We start from the raw sequence: 22,094 nt of genomic DNA, 5'->3' as shown, positions 1-22,094 counted from the left end.
GGTGTCACTGGAGTTTCTGCCTGATGGTTAAACTCATATCTATTTAACAGGAAACTTAGTGTTTCAATAGCAAAAAGCCATGTTTTAAGCTATCAGTCTTCTTACAAATGGTGCTTAATCACATGTGGTGCTTGCAAGAATCCTTCTTACGGCCTTTTACTTGTCTGTATTTATGACCTTTCACTACAAATGTTACAAAAGATTTGTTTTGTTTGCAGATGATACAAACATACAATAAGAAAATAAAAAATTTAAACTGACTCTCTCTGGTCTGAAAATGAGCCCACTCCCCAGGAATACACATTTTCGCTAGCTTGCCAGCAGGTCAATCCATACCAAGTGGTCCAGCACTGGTTGCTTGACCATCCCAGAAAAATTTTATATTTGCTGGATGCATTCCCCAATGTTTAGTAGTCACAAAAATATTGTTTTAAAAAATTTATTGTTTATTATTTTGAAATGGCGGCCATATTTGTTCCAGGCCACATGCGTTTTTTCATATTTGCAAGCATTTGCATTTTTTACTATTATTCAGTATTGGATTGTTCTAAGCCTTTCAGATAAAATGCATTTAGTTCAACACACTCTGGGCTACAAATTAACATCATTATCATTTAGCTGAATGTATTCTTTAATATATTTTTAATAGTTCAAGGTTATCAGCCACAAATTAAATTAACTCAATTTTTGAACAGTATTTTTCCAAAGAAAGATTAATTTCTCAGCTTTAATATTTTTTCTGCTATTACACTGTATAGTATAGTTACGTTTTATAGAGAATCAATGGTGAGCAGCTTACACTTAAAAAATACACTATTTTAAAAAAATGTTTTTTTTTTTTTTTAATTTTTCCAATTTGTGTCGTGCATTATCGTTGTTGGGGGACCAGATAAAAATCTGATAATTTCACAGTTAATAGACCTTTCTGATATGAAACTTCAGTTTAAATTTCAACTTTGAGATTCAATTAGAAGTTATGGGTAAAAATTACAAACACGAGTCAAAAATATGTTTTTTAACATCTGCAATATCTGGTAGGCTAATCAAATACAGTATACCAATTGCATAATGTAACACACCACATTACACTAGCTAATGATTATTTGTCGAAACAATGCTGTGGTAATTGTTTCAGCAGGCTAACAATTGCATCTGCAAGCCTTTACAAGTGTGATTGCTGTCTTCTCCCTTACATCAACAACTGTCTACTCACACTTAATTAGCTAGAAGTTCTTGAAGTGTGCAGTTGGTGTTATTATTAATGAAGCATGTCATAAAAGTATGTATGGAGTCTATCCTAAAGACATTGCTTTAATTGAAGATTACAGTGAAGAAGAAAAAGTGTTGTTTTACTTACGAGTCAGCCCAGAGGTCAAATCAACATGCAAGTACCATGAAATGAAATACTTAAAAAAATTGCATCACCTTTTTGGTCTGTCTTGCATGGACCCTTTTGAGAAACATAAGAAACCTATGACAAAAGGTCTGCGAGAAATGATATTTGATCATTATTCTGAAAACAAAAGCCCTTTTGTCAAACTCATACCAGTAAAATCATTGTGTCCAACATGTTATTCTAAGATATTTGTAATTCACAAGATACAGAATTTTGTGACTTATCAGCAACCATTAAAAAAGTTGATACAGCTTGTGAAATCCTGGGTATATCGCCTGCTAGTAAAATTAAGAAACTAAGTCAAGATAAAAGACCAAGTGCGTGGAATACAAAAAATGAGAAAGTGGCAGCTACAGTCAAAAAGAATTTGGAAGTTTAATTTCAAAATACAATTTGTACTAAAACAGATGGATGTTCTAAAACTGCATCAACTGAATATGATGATTTGATAGAAAAACTAAAACTAAATGCAGTACTTCAAACATAGAGGATAAAATTATTAATTTACTGCCGAATTCTTGAAGTCAAGCAAAAGTTAGTGATGAACTTAATGTGTCATATAACATCTTGTTAAGTTAACAAGGCAATTAGTAAAAGAACAGGGAATTTTACCAGCATCACAAAAGAAAAGTGCATCTAATTTAGTAGATGAAAACACAATCAATGAAGTTATTAAGTATTATGACGATGACAATAACAGCCGCTTGATGTCTGGCAAAAAAGACTGTGTTTCTGTGAAAGAAAATGGTTGTAAGGTTCAAAGACAAAAAAGGTTAATATTATGTAATTTAAATGAACTATTCACTGAATTTAAAAAAGAAAATCCTGGCATTAAAATTGGAAGATCAAAGTTTTGCGAGTTGAGACCAAGATGAGTGTATTGTTGCAGGGGCATAATGTTTGTGTTTGTTTGTATCATCAGACTGTAAAGTTGATGATAGATGGAGCCAATCTTATATTTGACTATAAAGACCTTTTGGAAGTTATGGTATGCAATATTGACAGTTACAATTTTATGATCAAGGGAAAATGTGAAGATTGTCCAGGCAAACAAGCCTTACTTGACATGTTTGAAGAATCCAAAGAAGACGTTTTGATGCCTGACAATATAAAATACAAACAATGGCTTACACAAGACAGAACTGAAATGGTGACAGTTTTTTGAAATGTTGGTGGCTAATGTTGAAAATCTAAAAATGTATTATTTTATTGCAAAAGCTCAAAGTAAATTTTTGCAGCAGCTGATGAATGCTTAGTTCTTGCTGACTTTTTGGGAAATTATTCCTTTGTCGTTCAAGATGAAGTACAAGGGCACCACAGGCCATGGTTCATCCATTTGTATTCTAGTATAAGGATGAAGGTAAACTAATGAGCCACAGCTTTTGTGTCATAAGTGACTACCTTGAACACAACACTACAGCAGTGCACATTTTTCAACTAAAACTAACAAACTACATTAAACAGCACCACCCCTCCATAAAAAAAGCTGATTTACTTTTCGGATGGGGCAGCAAGTAAATATAAAAAGAAAAAAAATTTACATTTCCTTTCATAAAGAAAATTTTGGATTTGATGTAGAATGACACTTTTTTGCTTCATGCCATGGGAAGAATGCTTGTGATGGCGTTGGGAGTACAACAAAGCGATCTGTCAGGAAAGCAAGTCTGCAGTGGACTGAAGACAATCATATCATAACGCCTCAAGAAATGTTAGAATTCTGTAAAAAACATATCACGGGAATTACCTATGTTTTTCTGCAATGTGAGGAAATACAAGAAGTCTGTTACAGTGTCTTGAAGGAAAGGTACAACACTTGCCAGAAGATTAAAGGTACTCAATCTTTTCATTGTTTTGTACCCAATTCACACAACTTACTGATGTGTAAGATAACATCAACTTTGCCTGATAGTGAAATTCATCAGTGTGAAAAACTTGTACAACTGGTTATTCAAAATAAAGACATAGTGGCTTGTATTTACGATGAACAGTGGTGGATTGGCAAAGTTGATAATATTGACTGTCAAAACCAAGATGTACATGTTATATTTTATCACCCTCTAGGACGAAGGACATCTTTTTAAAAAAAATTGAGAAGGATCAAGTTTGAATGCCACTTTAAAATGTACTAAGGAAGCTGTTTCCCATGGAATTTACAACTGTGACTGGGCGAACTTATAATCTAACACCCAAACTGAATGAAATAATTTCTCAAATCTTCAATGAGCGATGTTCTAGAAACAAATAACAAGAGAACAATATAATGTAATTAGTAGGCTTATTTTCAATAAAAAAGTAAGTAATCATAGATATAATTAAATTATATACTGTAACTGATATATTTTATTCCATAAGCCTAGATATCGCAGATGTTAAAAAACGTATTTTTGACTCGTGTTTGTAATTTTTACCCATAACTTCCAATTGAATCTCAAAGTTGAAATTTATACTGAATTTTGATATCATAAAGGTCTATTAACTGGGAAATTTTCAGTTTTTTATCTGTTTCCCCAACAAAGATATTGCTGGCCACAAAATGGAAAAATAAAAAAAAATCCATTTTTTAAAGTAGTGTATTTTTTTAAGTGTAAGCTTCTCAGCATTGATACTCTATAAAAAGTAACTATACTATACAGTGTAATAGCAGAAAAAATATTAAAGCTGAGAAATTAATCTTTCTTTGGAAAAATACTGTTCAAAAATTGAGTTTTTTCAGTTTATGGCTGATAACTTTGAACTATTAAAAATATATTAAAGAATACATTCAGCTAGGTGCTAATGACGTTAATTTGTAGCCCAGAGTGTGTTGAACTAAATGAATTTCATTTGAAAGGCTTAGGACAATCCACTACTGAATAATTGTAAAAAAATGTAGATGCTTACAAATAAGAAAAAACGCATGCGGCCTGGAACAAATATGGCCGCCATTTCAAAATAATAAATAATACATTTTTTAAAAAAATATTTTTGTGACTACTAAACATTGTGGAATTCACCCAGCAAATATAAAATTTTTCTGAGATGGTCAAGCAACCATTATTTTTTTTCTTGGTCCACATGGTGTGGATTGACCCCAGTGATGAATAAAGTACAATCTTAGAGGAGCTGAAAGAATTAATTGGTGACCAACTTCTTGTACTCCATAAATGAATCATTTCATGTATTTATTATTACCTAAGTCTCACAACAAGAATTCTGTGTAAAACCTGACTTCATCACATCTTCAGTGCAGTAATGTTATCTGTGCAAGGAAACTTTTCCAACTTTCTTTCTTTGACTAATAGTAGCCGTGGAATGATCACATGCACTTTAGTTCCACTATTTATACATTTAAATGTTATTGATAAGCCTTTTATGATAAATGAATGAAAACATGACAATATTATGGAAAGGATATATTGGTCGTCTTCTGGCTTTTGGTTCTGCTTGTCTGCAACTCAACTTTTCATAATATTGCCATTATTATATCCTAGATTATCACTGTTTGAAAACATTACAAAACTTTTTTCCACATCTTTAGTTATGTTAGGTTTTGAACTTCTCACTTAGTTTCAGTGCAAGGAACATTAGGATATCAGACCATTTGCAAGTATGTATTATGTATTTTTATTTGCCTGTGATTCTTGAGGATCTGTGAAACAAACTGTGTGTCTAATATAAGTCATTTTCTTTCTTAGAGTATATATGTGTGCATTTCCCAATAAGCTAGTCTGTTACTTCAAAGTATGATTAACATATAGTCTCTGTTTTTTCGTTTTTATATTTTAGCAGGAAGAGTAGAATAAACTTGGAAATCAACTAAATTAACATTGTACCTACAAATTTCTGTTTACTTTAGTCAGCATTAGAATAAAATAAAATGATCAGAATCATTTTTAATACATTCATTAATGTTATCATGTGTATAACAATTGGCTTAAAAGTGTTCTGTTTGTTACAGTCTATCCTTATTTGTGGATCAGATGGACCCTGATTCTGGAGGTGCTCCACTGTTTGCAGTGTCATTGGTACTCAAAGAACCTGAGCTTATGTTTATTCCTTCACTAGATACTGATGACCCAGATGGCTTCTATAAACTTGTAGAGAACTTGATCAAAGATATAATGCGAATGGCTTTCCTGATTGAAAGAGTTAGCCAGAACCCAGAAAAATTACGTTACAAGGTAAGCATAATCAATTAGAGGTATTTTTGATAATTTTTAAGTTCTTAGATGTCACTGTGTCACTTTACTTATAAAGTCTACAATTGAAATTTCAGCTTTTTGCCATTTTTGAGGTAAATACTGTAAAAAAACAAAATGTATGTGTAGACCTGTATTAATTCACTAAAGTAATGCTAAGCAAATTATAGTTACATTATAAAACAAAACATTACCCACATTTTGTACTTCAGCACATGTTACATGTAATCCTGCAATCAAACATTTCAATTGACATACAAAAATTCTAAGGAGGCATGGTTCATTACAAGCTGTGAATAGAAAGATGCAGTTTGACTGTCTAAATGACAAGTTGAGAAGCTTTCAATGACTACTGAAGCAGAATGTCATCAGAATATATCTCTCGAAACAGAAAGAAATTGTGTTCATAAGTTAAGACTGCCAGTGGCAAAAAGTTAGTGTTCAGAGCCATGGTGGAGAGGACACAGCACGATATTTTGCATGGAGAGTCATCAAGGGATGTAAAATCAGTTTAATATGTTATCCAGGGAAGTGTGTTGTGGCCCTTCCTGATTGTATTGTAAATGAATGACCTGTCAAACAATATTAGTAAGTCACAGTTGAAGTCAGTCAGCTTGTACAAATACTTACTTCATTGTAACAAACTGATGAGATCTGAAACAGAATGATCTCAATCATAGGCAAAGCAGGAACCAGGAAATGTAGATCATACAATGTGAACTGATCATGAAACTCTAGGGAGTCTCATCCTTGAATATTCCTCAATTGGGCAGCACCCATACCATATAGGACTAACAGGGGATAGTGAATTTATACAGAGTAGGGTAGCACAAATAGTCATGGGTTTATTTGACTCACAGGAGAGTTCCATGGAAATGCAGAGAATTCTGAAGTGCAAAATGCCTGAACAAAGGCTCCATCTATGCAGCAAATGTCTATTTTCAAAGTTTCAAGAACCATTATTGAATGAGGAATCTAGGATTGTACTGCAACTGCGTTCTTATCATTCTCATAAGAGCTGTGAGGACAAGACTTGACTAAATCAAGTATGCATAGTAACATTTAAGTTATCATTCAGCCAGTGTCCCATATCCAAAGGAATGAGAAAAAACTCTAACGTGTTGTACAATGCATCCTCCATACACATCACAGTGATTTGCAGATCATGGTTGTCGATTTAGACATATATCAAGATTGCCAATACTTTGATCAGTGGCAGCTTCAATAAGTGAAATTATTTTTACCATATGGTTTAAATTATTAACAAAAACAGTAATACTAGAAACAATTTAAGGTATTGTATTGACTTTTGCTCCACATAGTTGGATGTGGTACTGCACAATAAACACTATAATTATTTTGTATCCTTACAGTGCCAAACTATTTTCAATTTTTCCATAGTATCCTTGTGATGAAAATACAGTTCAGTCCAAAGTTTCTATTCAATTGTCTTTTGATACATTACTTGCTTATTTCTCCCATTTTTTTCTGAAAATGTTCAAATAAATTTGGGATGTGACACACTTATTGCTACCCCATACTTCCCTTCCGCGTATTATTTAGAAATGGTTTTTAACTAATATTTCCTGTAAGTGAATGTTAAAAAGACAATTTAAGTGGCTGAATGGTAGTATTGGCAGTGCATGAAAACAGCCTGCTCTAAAAACAACAAAAAATATTACTGTGCTCATGCATCCATTAAAATTAGCACTAGAGTTCTGTAACACATGTTGTTCGGTGTTAAAATTAGTTTAACCTGAGGCTGACTTGGAAATGAGAAAGTATTATGAAGATTGAATATTTCACATCCATTCATGTTCATAAATAATCTTCCACATAATCAGACCAGAATTGGCCACATTTTTATGCAGAATTGAACAATAAAAATACTGTGTCATTTGATACCTGAACTTTGTGTTGAGACTCTAGTTTTCTGACACTAATTAGCTATGATTTTTATTCTTTTTGGCCATTTAATATTCCTGTAGGTAAAGGAAGATTGAAAGACTATTTTATATGCATCATTTTGTAGAATTCAAAGTGAAATCCTGTATTTAGATTCGAACACCTACAGCAAGCTTCCTGAAGGTATTAAGAATGTATACTGATTCAAAAATTTAATTTTATTAATGTAAGCTATGATAGTTCTACAATATCTACTGGATTTTACATATAAAGAATCAGAAATTCTTAGTAAATTGTGTGCTGATACATGTAACATACTAAATAAGAGGGGAAACTGATAATGGCCAATAGGGATAACATGTTGCAACAAAAAGTTCGAACTAATTGCAGCCCAAGTAAAAATAAAACAGTTCTTGAAGTGCTACATCCAAATATTCAGTACCTCAGTAACAAGTATGGATATTTACTGCACATACTAAGCAAGAAAAATGCAGAGTGATCACTCTAATAGAACATGATCTGTCTGAAGACTTAATTATGATGACAAAATTTGACAACTAAGCTTTACTGTGTAATTTCAGCCAAGCAAATCATAAAGATTAAAGCATTCTAAAGATTATGAAAACTTAAATTCTGTGTAGCTATAAGAGGTCAGATAGAGCTGATGGGTGACCTAGAGTGACAAAAAACACTACTAACTGCATAGATGATGCCTACACTGATTTAGATACTTAGGGTTACTGTAATAAATCTTCACTTCATGATCACCTCTGTCATACAGTGGAAATACAAGAGGGATATGATTCACGCAGTATGCATGTGATGAAGGAAATTATATATATAAGTGCACAATCTTTAGCAAAGTTGGAGTGATGTGTATAGTGCAGAAAAATATTATTGACAAGTGGAATAACTTTTATTACACATTCTTTAAGTATGTAAATGTAACATGTGCAGCTACATTCAAAAGAAAAAAAAATGTTTAAATCATTTAAGACCAGCTTATGAAGTGAAACAACTGAAGGAGAAAATGTGTACAGCAGCAAGATACATAACAGACGTTATACTTTTACGACTAAAGGAGACCACTGATGGAATAGTCCCAAAAAAGAATGAGAACTTAATAGCTTTCAGATAAATCTTAGATTTAGGGAAAACGCACATACACAGGATGTGTCTACAGTGAGTTATTGGAGACTGAGGTAAGGAGGCTTACTTAGTTTCCTTGATTTGTGCCCCTTTGTGGAACTGATATGATGCTTCCCATTATCCTCTGGCAGTCCTTCAACCTCAACCTCTAACAGAGATGCTATGTACACTTTTAAAATTTGGTACAGGTTACTTTCAGTGTAATGAAATTGACATGTAGCAAATGAGACTTGTGTGTGACAGGGTATGTGAGAAGATATCTTTGAATGACAAGTAAAGTTGTTATAAATCAGCCAAATCGTTTGAAAGTAATGGTAAGCCCACAACCTATCAGTATACAGTGTTACTTTTGTTACAGGTGTATTACTAATTTATTGTTCTTAATTCTTGAATTTCTAACTATATATTAATTTAACAAATTATTTTTCAGCATGAACTGGAAGCCAATGAAGAACTCATAGACATGAGGCAGGAGATGATGTGCCATGTGCAGCTTGCAATGGATGAGGTATGCATTACAACTTTTTAATTACTTAATACTGCCATGAAAATCAGGAAACTTACAGGTAGCACAGGATGGATAAGAAAATCTAATAAAAATTTTGTAAATTGAACCAAAATATAATAACTGAATGATTCGTTATTGACCCTTTTATGTTAGCTCTGGATAGGGACAAAGTTTATGCTGCCAGCAAATGCTGCTCTATTATCTGATTATAAGCAGTTGAAATGACTGGCTTGTACTTGTGATTCAGAATGTTAAATTTCAAAAACTGATGATATAAATACTTGAAAGTAAAGGGACAGAAAGAAACCTCCAAAAATCAGCCACACTGCCTAAATCACATATTTCTCTGCCACTTGAAATTTCCATTACAAATATTCCTTCACAAAACATTTCACTAAACTAGGTAAGTGAGCATAAAACATTGGCTAGAATAATTCCAACTCACATCCTAAAAGAATCCTCCTCTTGTCCAAAATCATCCTGTTGTGACATTTCAGGAATTCCTCACTTCTAGTGACATTTCCCCATCCTTCCTGAATAATATTGCTGAATCCTGAGGTTTTACTCAAACTGAGCACTGGTCTGTTCTTGACCTGAATCCAGACTGTTCTGTCATCATCCTCCCTGCAGAAAAGGGCTTAACTGTTGTTGTTTATCTGTGGGGAATATGTGAAATTGGGACTTTTCAGATTGTAGACACATTGGCATGAAAGACTGTTCCCATTGACTTCACTACTTCCACACAGACTGAGCTGCAAGTAGTCCATTCTTCCATATCATTGAGCACTCACCCCTGCCTATGCCAGAGGCAAGTTCACCAGTGCCACATTCCTATCCTTTGTGATACCTGCACCTGCCACACTCCCAGATGCCAACCACCATTCCTTCCTTCCCTCCCTCTCCCTCCCAGCCTCCTTTTTCCCATCACCAATTCCACCCAATACAACACCCCATTCCCCACCCCACTCCACAGTCAAGCTGCAGTGCCAGTACCATGACCATGAATCTCCCATGTTGTAATTGTGGACTGTAATAACTCCTTCAAATGCAAAAATTTTTATCTCACTTACAACACATTTTAGGGACAGTTGCTACAGTATTTGTGACTTAAATTATTATGTGTGTTCTTTCATTTTAAATACACTATGTGATCAAAAGTGTCTGGACACATTTTAATGGACATTAATGTGGGGTGTGTCCACTCTTCGCTTTTTGATAGCTTGTACTCTGCTGAGGACACTTTCAATGAGTGTCTGTGGGGGAATGGCAGCCCATTCTTCCTCAAGAGTCAAAACCAGAGACAGTAGTGATGTCAGGCACTGAGGTCTGGAGGAAAGTCGACATTGCAGCTCATCCCATAGGAGTTGGATTGGGTTCAGTTCAGGACTCTGTACAATAATCTCATTGTTGACTAACTATTGTCTCATAGATGCTGCTTTGTGACAGGGTGCATTGTCACACTGACACAATCAATCATTATTTTTGAACTATTCCTGCGCAGTATACAGTACACATTATCATCTTGGACAGTTACAGTACATAATACTGTAAAATTTGTTCACCTCCTTCTGCATTTAGCTTGTCTTAAGCACAATAAGGGGACCACAGCATTCCCACAAGAAACACCCCAATACCACCACATCTCCTGTACCTACTGTTGGCACTACACATGATGGAAGGTAACATTCTCTGGGCATTCACCTAACCCAAACCATTCCATCAGATTGCCACAGGGTGTAGCAGGATTTTTCACTCCAAGTCACTTGTTTCCAGTCATCCACTGTCCAGTAGTGTCATTCTTTACACCACCCCAACCAGTGCTTACAGAAATGTTTTGCTTATTAGGAGGTGTTTGACCATCGTAACCCTTTCTTTTTAACTCTGTATGCACTGTCATAATGCCACTGGTAGCACTTTGGAACTCATGAGTAATTTCTTCTAGTGATTCTTTGTGATTTTGTACAACCACTGACCACCGTGCCTGTCCATCAGTACGTGTCGGCCTGGTCTCCATTTAGCTGTAGTTGTTCTTTTTCATTTCCATTTCACATTCACATCACCAACGACTGACTTTACAGATTTTCACTCAGGTGACATCCAATGACTAGTCCTGATCTGAAGTCATTGTGTTCTTCTGACTGACCCATTCTGCAGTAACTGCCTCCCTGCTTGACAACACAATACTCCCTCCCTCCATTTATACTGCTGAATCAGCTTCTCATGACCTCTAGTGATCGGTTCTTCATTACATATGAGTATCCAAACACTTTTGACCAGATAGCATACAAGTACAAGATCAGTGCATATATCTCAAAAGTATATCTAGTTTCCATTTTAACATTTTTCTATTGTTGAAGTAACAGTTCTAGGGAAGTCTGCACATCTACAGGCCACGATGGTGACCTATTGAATACTTACTGATGCGTCTAGTCAGGTATTTCCTCTTGCTAATTTGTCTCAAGTGCTGAAGATGCATGTCATCTCTCAATATGACCCAACACATGTCCAATACAAATAAAACAACACACAAAATCTGCCCATTTATATTAGAAATATCAATTTATGTTGTTTTCTTGCTATAGCAATCACTTTTGTTCCAAGTATCATCTATCAGTAAGAAAATTCAGGGATATGCCTCCCTCCCTGGAAGTTATATATATAACTACAGTGTATGTATATTTTGTATTAGTAGGCTCAGAAGAAAGACATTGATTAAAACCTGTACAACATTTTTAGTCTTGTGTGTGTCCTGACTGCTCTCCCAACACCTCACCTGTGATTAAATAGCAATTATTCTGCTGAATTTCTGCAAAATATTATTTATTTGCTCATGAACTCACTGTCAGTTTCTTAAGCCATTAAGAGATGACAACTTAATGTTACATCCACAGATACAATGACTTGTAACATGCACATATATAACTGATACAGATACAATATAATGGAAGGAAACATTCCACGTGGGAAAAATTATATATAAAAACAAAGATGAGGTGACTTACCGAACAAAAGCGCTGGCAGGTCGATAGACACACAAACAAACACAAACATACACACAAAATTCAAGCTTTCGCAACAAACTGTTGCCACTTCCTTTCGTCTTCCCCTCTCCTTCCCTCTTTCCTGATGAGGCAACAGTTTGTTGCGAAAGCTTGATACAGATACAAGACGCATAAGTGATGAGATGAAGAATATTTGTGAAGGAAATTAACTATGGTACTCTTTATATTGTGCAAAATTTCATTTACACAAAAACAGAAGAAACTTAAGTCTTATGAAGAAATCATTACGTTTAACAACAGTTTGAAATTTAAATTTAATTAGCTACTGAAATAATTATGTAAATGCTTGAGACTTAGTTCAGGAGAGAGAGAAAAGGAAATTTTGTTTCATCATTCAAAACTTAAGCTAATTTTCTTATCATACATTTATTGGTGCAGTTAATTGCATCATTTCATTGCATTAGTTGATAGCAATTAATTGTGAGAGTCCTTCTGTTGCGACTATCTGCGACACAACATCTCTGCTACATGGTGAGTAGCACCTTCCTTTTCATAACATTGTTACATTCCATCTTTGATTTTCCATTGTTTGATTTATTGATTTCAAGCATTTCCTGTACTGTTGTCCTTCTGATTTTCTTAGCAGTAGATAAAAATTCATGATCTACATTGTGTGGTTGGTTTTCTGTTAAAAGATGTTTCCATATCATTGATAAATTGAAGCTCTGCATGCTGAAAGGCAGTTCATGATCAAATAAAAAATGTTTTACAGATCATCGGGAAAGTTTTTCCAGTTCTGTGTTGTCATGTTCTGTAAAGCACTGTCGCCTTTACTACTCCCATTATTTAACTTAAATTTTTCATTATGACAAATTTTGGTTAAAACTGATTCTGTTTGAATTCTAGTTTAGGCCTACATGATACATGTATTTCCAGTTTGCACAACACATTTCCAAGTTATTTTCATTTTTACAGATAGCTGTAATTTAACTGTCATATGAGAACATAAGTCGGTTAATATGTACTTAACAAAATATTCTGTATTCTTATAGCTGTCAGTGTTATACACGTAAATTTCACTTGGTAGTAGGCGAGCACATAAAGAAAATGGAAGACAACACCTTCTCTAAGAAATAAGTACTTATACTTTCCCAGGTATAGATTTGCAAGTGAATAATTTCAAGGTTTTTATAAATAATGATGTGTTTGAAAGTATGCAGTTAATACTACAAAATATACTATTGATTGTCTTACAGGCTATTGAGTACTGTAAAAAGTTCCAAGAATATGCACATCTGTGGTTAGATGACCGGCAGGAGTTCCTTCAACAGTTTATAACCTATGGGCATGCTTTAACCCCGGAAGAAATTTACTTGGTGGAAGCGGGCATTGAAGACCATCCAAACTTACAGAAGAATCCTCCAACTCTACCTAAATTCAAAGAACAAGTAAGCATCATAGAACAAGTGTAGTTTGTCATTAGGATCAGTATATGCTGTAATTCTGGGTTGCTTTCACTAAGAGGAGTTTATAACACGCTGTCTGCATAGTTGTACAGAAGTCTAAACCAGAATGTGAAATATTCTCTTCAGTTCACTTTAGTATCCCTTTATTAGTTATCTCATCTACTCATCTGATGTTCAGCATCCATCTGTAGCACCACATCTCAAAACCTTTTTACCTTCTTGTTGTATAAGTTACTCCCTGCAAGGCCATGCTCCAGGCAGATACCTTCAGAAAAGATTTTCTAACACTTAAATTTATGTTCAATGTTAACAGATTTCTCTTTTTCAAAGGCACTTTTCTTGCTATTGACAGTCTGCATTTTATATCCCTTCTACTTTGGCCACCATCAACAGGGTGTATATACTCTGGGACAACCAGGAAATCTGGGGATAACATGGGAATTTTTCATATGGGACAAAGCCAAGAAGTTTTTAGAATCCCAGGAATTTTCATTGTTTTAGTTTTCAGCTAAATTTTTGTAATTTTGACTGGTAAGAACTGATACTCCACAAAACTATTCCATTTTAGCCCACTACTGCAGAATGATACTGTAGCAATAACATGTAAACAAGAGAATAACACCAAAACAAAATTTAAGTTACAAAGAAAATGCACCACTTACAACAAAACACAGCGCACACAGAAGCATCTGCTTACAGCAAAATGTGTTGAAGACTTTAAACTTTCATAGCCATACACTGCTTTCAATGTGGGCCTAAGGGAAATAGTTCCCTGCAATGAACTTGTGATGTCACTCTAGCCGGCTTGTTTGCCACACTTCGTGAATACTCAACTCCTTGCAGGGCACATGGGATATCAGTATTTAATTGAAAAGGCACACTTCGTTGTGTGCTATGAAAGGCTTGCATGCATTTAAATGCACGGTCAAGGATTATTAAACTCATCTGAAATAGTTACTCGCTGCCTGCCAGAGATGGCTGCTGGCACTCATAAGACCTGAAGTACACATATTGTGATGTACATGCCACAGCCATTTTTTCATGTGGACCTCGTTTCAATTCATTGATTGATTTTTTTATTGGTCCAGTTATATAGCATAAACTGTACAATTGATATTTGAAAGGTCAAAGAAGAGCTGAAGTAATACATAGTCTTAGCAAATAGTAGGAAATTAAAATTAGGTACATATTCTTACAATTTCCTTTTTAAGTAACTTTTTTTGTTACATATTCAGAAATTCTTTTATGGAATAGAAACAATACTTTATTAGAAATGCCTTTAGTTCAATTTTAAATTTTGGATAATACGATTTATATTTCTTCTGGTATCTTATGCATAGTATTACTCCAATTTTAATTATGCTCATGCGATGCGCTGTAGTTCTGTGATATTTTTGGCGAATATTTGATTTCCCTCTGTTACAATGGTTGTGTACACTTTTGTTTTGTAGTAGTTAGCATGTTTTCAAGAGGTAGTCTCCAGTGAGCAAGATAGTTCCATAAATTAACAAGTTTGGAACATTCAGAACACCGAGCTCAGTAAAATGAGACTTAAAGGACTCTTCATCTTTTTAAGGCCACAAATTATTCTTAGAGCTCTTTTTTGCACTCAAAAATCCTTAATGCTGTATGTTATTGTCCCCAGAAAATGATCACAGATCAAAGCAGTGAGTGGAATTGTGCATAATATGCCTGCTGTACTGTTGTTTTGCTTGTTGAAGACTTCTGTATTCTTAGTCTTAGACCATAGCAAACAGATGAGTTTCCCAGACAGTTTATTTATGTGTGTGTCTTGCCGAACCCACAAACCCAAAAATTTTGTGACACATTTTCTAGGGGATAATTTTTTAATCGTGCTTGAATAGACCTTTGGTTAGATGGAGGGAATAAATGGAAGTTGGCACAGTTTTTTTAGTATTTACCACTCAGAAAATCTTTCCATAGAGCTTTCTGCTGTTGACTGCAAGGTTTCTGGGCTGAATCCATTAAGCAATATGCTGTTGTCATTGACAAATAGCGTAGTTCTTGGGGATCTCTTACATTCAACAGAGTTATCCTCATAAATCAATGAGAGCACTGGACCTAAGATTGAGTCCTGAGGTACACAATATTTTTTGGTAATTCATTAGAAAGGGAGGAGTTGTTTTTTGTTTTGTTCTTAGTGTTGAATTCATATTGAAGTGATATCTTCTGCCTGTGGTTTTTTAGGTTCAAACACAACGAGCTGTGCTATACCTCTTACACCTCGTCTTTCTAATTTTTCATGCAGAATGTTACAGCCTATGACATCAAATGCTTTTGACAGGTCTAGAAAAATACCTGCAGCTAATTTATGTTGATCAAGGGATTTTAAAGTGGAGTCTAAGAATTCAAAAATCACTGTCTTTGTAGATACAGATTTTCTAAAACCAAGTTGTTGTACAGTAAGAGGTGAATATTTATTTATAAAACTTAAGAGCTTATCATAAAAGAGTTTTTCTAGAATAAAGAACTTAGCTGTGACCTAGGTTGTTAGTTTGGTATTTGATCAGAAGAACCTTTTATTAGCAGTGGTGAAACTTCTTCTGTTTTGATAACATCTGTAAAGATACCAGTTTCTAGAGAGTGGTTGCAAATTTTTGCCAGTGGTTTTGTTGTGTGGTCAGCACATGCTTTTAATATGAAATTGGGTACTTCATTGAGGCCACTTGACATTTTATTGCTTGATAATTTAATTTTACTTATAATTGCATTGGTATTTGTTTCATAAATATACACAGAGGCATCCACAATCACTGATTTGCTGGAGAAACGTGGGACTGTTCCTTTACAGTTTATTAGAATGAGGTCTTCAGCTAGTGAAGTGAAATATTGATTGCATTTTGTCACAACAATTTTTGGAGCTGTGACTTTTGAGCCCTCTTGTTTTTTACTGAGCTACAAGTTTCTTTCTTTATAATTCTCCACTTGGTTCTCTTTTTGTTACCTGAGCTCCTTATCAAATTGTCATTCCACATAGTTTTTGCCCATCTGACTATTCTAGCATAAATTCTTTTGTTGGCTTTAGAACAATCTGCAAATTCTTGGATAACTATATATTTCTTACAACAATACTGCAGAAAATCTGTTTCTATCACTGGAAATATTTATGCCTTTAGTTACCCATTGCTTCTTGCTGTTTTTACTTATTTTGGAAATTCTACATTAAAATAGTGAAGAAATATTGTATGAAAACTCATGAACATACTGTCAACATTGTTCTGAATGGACATACTTTCTCAATTCTCCTTAGCTAGCAAGAAATTAAAACTTCTAATGTTATCTTCAGGGAAGTTATTTTTTCAACTACTATCTGGCAACTGCTACTACCTGTTGGCATTTCTATTCACAGCAGCTGTGCCTCATGATCACTATAACCCAAGCTCAGTTCTCTACTCATTAATTTGTAACTTGTGTCCGAGATGAATGTTTGGTCTGTGATAGAGTTTGTACATTCTGTTAATCTTGTTGGTCAGTGTATTGTGGGGATTATATTAGATGTGTAGGTCAGATTTATCAGAGCATCTCTGGTAGCACTGTCTTTTGAGAAATCAATTTTGAAATCACCAGAAAGCACTATTTTCATATTTAATACACTGATCCTTTTAAGCAGAACCTCTAGTTTGCTCATGAAGACTGGCAGATTTTCACTTGCTCATCTGTATATGTTAATAAGGGTGAAATTAAGGCATGGCAGTTTAGTAATGGAAAGTGTGAAGTCTTTTTTGACGTGCTAAAGTATCCTGAGATTGAGGTTAATTGATGACCAATTTGATATGTGAAAGCTTAGTTTTTCTTGTAACTTTACTGTATGTATATTAATTTAAATCATTAATTTTTCCTGTTTGTGTCAGTGATGTTGCTATTGGCTGACTTCATCATGTGTCCTGTGTTCAGAATATCTCCTGCCTTTTGCTGGTGAGATTACATGACATGAGCTACAGTTGGCTGACAAAAGTGCGTTGCAATCTTGATTTCAGTGCTTCAGTAGCTACCATGTAGTATTTGGTGGAATTCATGTGTATACTTTCGTAGTACAAAAATATTGCCATATGTCAAAGATCTTTCCAAAACATGCTGTTTTTTCCTGGGTTTTGTATCCTAAAGTGCTGGGGAGTTCTACGACGGTGTAGGAAACTTCACCTTCCCTAGGACTGGTAAGTTTTACAGCTCTAAGCGAAAGTATTTTGTGACTTAACATGGAAAAAATATAGTTTCACTCCTTTCCTTTTTTTTTGTGCCCCTTATACACCCTGATAAGTTACTTTCGTGCCCAAATAGGAAAACTCATCTGCTACCTTTAGCATCTCATGTCCTAATTTAGTCCCCTCAGCATTTTTAATTTGATTATATCTTACTACCCTTATCAAGTTTAACATATCTCCTTCATTTCCATTACTGCATACTCAGTGTACAGATTGAATAACATAGATGATCAACTACAACACTGTCTCCCTCCATTTTCAACTACTTCTTTCCTTCCATGTCCTCTAAGTCTTATAAGTGCAACCTGGTTTCTGTACAAGTCATGAATAACTTTTCACTCTGTGTTTTATCTCTGCTACCTTCAGAATTTAAAAGAGAATAGTGCAGTTCACATTGTCAAAAATTCTTTCTAAGTCTACAAATTCTGTAAATATAAGATTGCCTTCTTCCATCTAAGCTAAACCATAGGGTTAGTATTGATTTGCATTTCTCCTTAACCTGCCCAGAGTGAGCCTCCCTGTTGTCATCATCAACCTGTCTTTTCGTTCTTCTGTAAATAATTCAGTATTATGCCATTATTGTGCAGTCTTGTCTTGTTAAACTGATCATTTGGTCACCACAACCCCTATTTCGAATTGGGCATTTTTTATTCTGCTTGAAGTCCAAGGCTGTTTTGGCTGTAGTATATTTTTGTCATGATATGTTCTCCCAGTTTTAGTATCCCAACTGGACATGCAAATAGAAAATAAATATGTATTGCTGTGCAACAAATAAGTAGAGACATCGATTTGGGGAATTCTTATAAATTCCGTGCAGCTATGGCTGGAAGGCAGCAGTTAAGGGAATGAGTGGCACATCAGGTGACAGGCATGGGAGATGCTGATATTTTGCCAACAATTCTGTAAAACAGGTTTACAACACCACTCATGCGAATGAATTGCCCGTTGGGCAGTATATATGGGTGTGAAGTAATCAGAGTAACACAGGGCACTGACATGCTGTGGATATCCCACATGTTGCAGTTACAGCAGTGCATAGTGAACTGTGTGTAGTGGCCAAAGTGGGCTGAGGAAAGGTGACATTGTAATTATTAAAGAGCACTCTACTTATCACCTCTGGAGGAACTACATGTAGAGGTGTAGGGGAAAGACATATAAATAAGTGAGCCCAGATTCTCAAATCATGCAGTCATGTTTGCTATCCTGTCCATGTCCAGGACTGGAGAGAATGACGATTTTTTAAGTCGCAAGCCAACCACGATGATCTTCTGGTGATGGATATTGGTGGCCAAACGCCCACTGAAACTACCTCCAACCTCCACGGCATGGATTCATCATAGCTGTGGCAAGGCACGCCACACCTTGGAGCTGCACTAGCATGAGGAGTGAGAGGGCTGCTGGCTTTTGCTCTCGGAGTGACATCGTCCAGTTGACTGCAAGCTGCTGTCCACAGGGGTGGGGCCGGGGCACAGACTTGCGGCCTCCTGGGTGCAGAGCTGTCTGTGGTCACTGACTGAACTGCCCTGAATGGGCATTTGGAGCTACTAAGGCTCACTACAATGATGGCAGCCAGCTCTATCCCTTTGGTGGTCTACATGGGATCCACAAGTTACGCTTTAGGGAGCAGTTAGCCGTATTCTGAGCTACAGATGCAACTAACGCAAGTAGCAGCCACTTAGCTGTGGTGTGAATAGGAGTGCTGCATCTGCAACTGGGTGCCAGTACTGCAGATTCTGGCATTTGCATTAGCGCTGACCCATGGAGGCACAGTGTGCAGCTCCATTGACGATTACAGTAGAGGGGCCCTCTGTGTACCTTCGACATAACAAAATCAATGACACAGTAGCCTTTGTTCCTCTGCACACTTCAGTGTGAGTCATCCCCCTCTCCCAAACCATACCTCTTGGTCATTCTGACAAATTACAATCCCTGAGCTCTGCGGGTTGTAACAGTGTTGATATATGTGACACCACCCTGTGGTGGGTAAGCGAGTGATATTATAGGCTGGCATGTGAACTTCCATAGTTGGAAAATTAAGGTTACCCAGCGACTGAATCTCTCAATTACTATTATTCAACTTTACCTCTAAAAGCAAAGTACATTAACAAGAAGAATGCTTGGCTACCCCTTAAGGTAACCATGCCAAATCCATTAATAACCATGCCAGTGCCCCAGTGGAGGATAAAGGCAAAAGAAAAAGAGGAAGTTGTAGAGCTGTTTATCATTGAACATTTATTTCATTAGCTCCTTTGACAGAATATGTAATGTGGACAGTAACTCAGTGGGGTGCATGGGCCATCAGGCACAAAATTCCATGCAAGATAGGTTCCTGACAATTAAGTCCTCCAAAAAACATAACTGGGAAAATAAAAAGTCAGTTAATGTAATACAGCACAACAGTGCCATGATTACTTTGTGATGTAAAGAAAGAATAGAAAATGTTGAATCCTACCTAGTTGTCGAATATGGGGAGTCTAGGAAACCTGCTTTCTCGGATCGCTAGACAACATTCAAACAAATCACATTAAATAAGTTTTATTGCAATAAGATAAATGACAATCCTTAACTTTGAGAAATAGATAGATGTGTCACAATCATAGGGCGACAGACAAAATAAGAAATTTCTTTCGTATATACAATTCCAAAGTCACTGGTCTTTAAGTGCCTAATTCTGATGCTGTAGAAATGGGCTGCGACCAGTGGACATGGCGCATATGTCCTCTTTGCGTAGAGGCCACTACCATCGCGTTGTCATCCTGGAGAGGAATTGGTAAGTATGCAATTGGCTGATGTCTTCTTCACAGCCCTCTCTTCTCTTTTTTTTCCCCACTGACTTTATGCCATAACAGAACACGTATGAGAAAGTGTTCCTCTTTCTGTATTCATAAATTCCTTGACAGTAGCACCAGAAGTTTGAAATCTGTTAAACTACTTCACATCCACAGAATCTGGGTCAGTGCTCTGTAACAGAAAAAAATGGATAGCACTTATAACTTCAGCAACTGGTTGTCAATTGTAGAGATGTCCACATACTTGGGAATCTTTTGATAGTAACTGATGAGAGATTCTGAAGCAGTTCAGTGATCATGCTGTGTAACCAGATTAAAAATGTATTGTCAGCATATCTGAAGAAGCAGGGTTTATGGAGTGGGGCACTATTCTACATTTGTTCTTTCAAATTCTCCATGGAAAAAGTAGCTATGGCTGGTGGGAGTAGCAAACACATAGTTGTTCCATCAGTCATATAATGATAATTTCCATCATACAGAAAATAATTGACGAAACAAGAATTAAATCATTTAAGTGATAATGTTACTTTAAAATAATGATAAAATCATGGTACTCCACGGCTCCAAGCACAGAGCCCCATACAAAATGCAACACAACCACAGCGACCTGGCGTACTACCAGAACTACTAAGCCAAAACAAAGACCGACTTTTAAAAATAATGAGACCTAGCCCGGGCTGGACAACAGACCAAATGCTGGGAAATCCATAAGAAACCTCAGCCAACTTAATTCAAAAACAACAATTTATGAACAATATGCAAAACACAAGACCTCTCAGTCCAAAGGCTTCTGTTTAATCACGAAGGTAGCTCCGACCCACCTGCTGAGGTGCCAAGCCTCGTATGGAGTGCCGAATCAAGCTTAACCTTCATTAACAGAGAGGGGAATACCACAAGACAAAATAAACTCCAATCTAACTGCGCAAGGCAAACTCTAAGGAGTGCCACTTGAATACTATGCACTTGAAGATCAAACATAGAGCATCCAGATTAACGTGCCGCTGAACGGCGCACCAGCGTCTAGTAGAGTATGGAGAACAGCGCATCCCATCTATATACATCCATGGGACGGTAAACGAGGATAACAATTCCAGCAATGGAGAGACAGGCCGATGAAATGACATCCCACCGCACATCGAAGGTATTTCAAACTCACACTCGACAAACTACAACACATGAGATTTACGGTAGCAACCCCCCCCCCCCCCCCCCCCCCCCCCCCGTCCCGCAAAACACACCCAGGGGATGTGTGCAGAAAAAGAGAAACAGAGAGAGAGACCCAGAAAGAGGAATACCGTATTTACTCGAATTTAAGCCGCACTCGAATCTAAGCCGCACAAGAAAAATGAGACTCGAAATCGAGGAAAAAAAATTTTCCTGAATCTAAGCCGCACCTGAAATCTGAGACTCGAAATTCAAGGGGAGAGAAAAGTTTTAGGCCGCACTTCCAAATCGAAACAAAGTTGGTCCATTGTAAT

At 36.0% G+C, this 22,094-nt stretch overlaps 1 protein-coding gene across 1 annotated transcript in view; it reads left to right on the top strand.

Moving 5' to 3' along the window:
* The first annotated feature begins 4,539 nt into the window (after positions 1 to 4,539).
* Positions 4,540 to 22,094, top strand: part of LOC124620004 (dynein beta chain, ciliary-like) — a 588,564-nt gene continuing 571,009 nt past the window's right edge. The window contains exons 1-4 of the mRNA XM_047146668.1: positions 4,540 to 4,553; positions 5,334 to 5,556; positions 9,059 to 9,136; positions 13,395 to 13,586. Of these exons, the coding sequence (XP_047002624.1) occupies positions 4,540 to 4,553; positions 5,334 to 5,556; positions 9,059 to 9,136; positions 13,395 to 13,586 (507 nt within the window). The remainder of the gene's footprint in view (positions 4,554 to 5,333; positions 5,557 to 9,058; positions 9,137 to 13,394; positions 13,587 to 22,094) is intronic.

Source organism: Schistocerca americana, chromosome 6, assembly GCF_021461395.2.
Source record: "Schistocerca americana isolate TAMUIC-IGC-003095 chromosome 6, iqSchAmer2.1, whole genome shotgun sequence".
In the NCBI taxonomy this organism is placed as follows: domain Eukaryota; kingdom Metazoa; phylum Arthropoda; class Insecta; order Orthoptera; family Acrididae; genus Schistocerca; species Schistocerca americana.
Note: the sequence above shows the minus strand (reverse complement) of the source record. Positions and strands in the feature narration are given on the sequence as shown.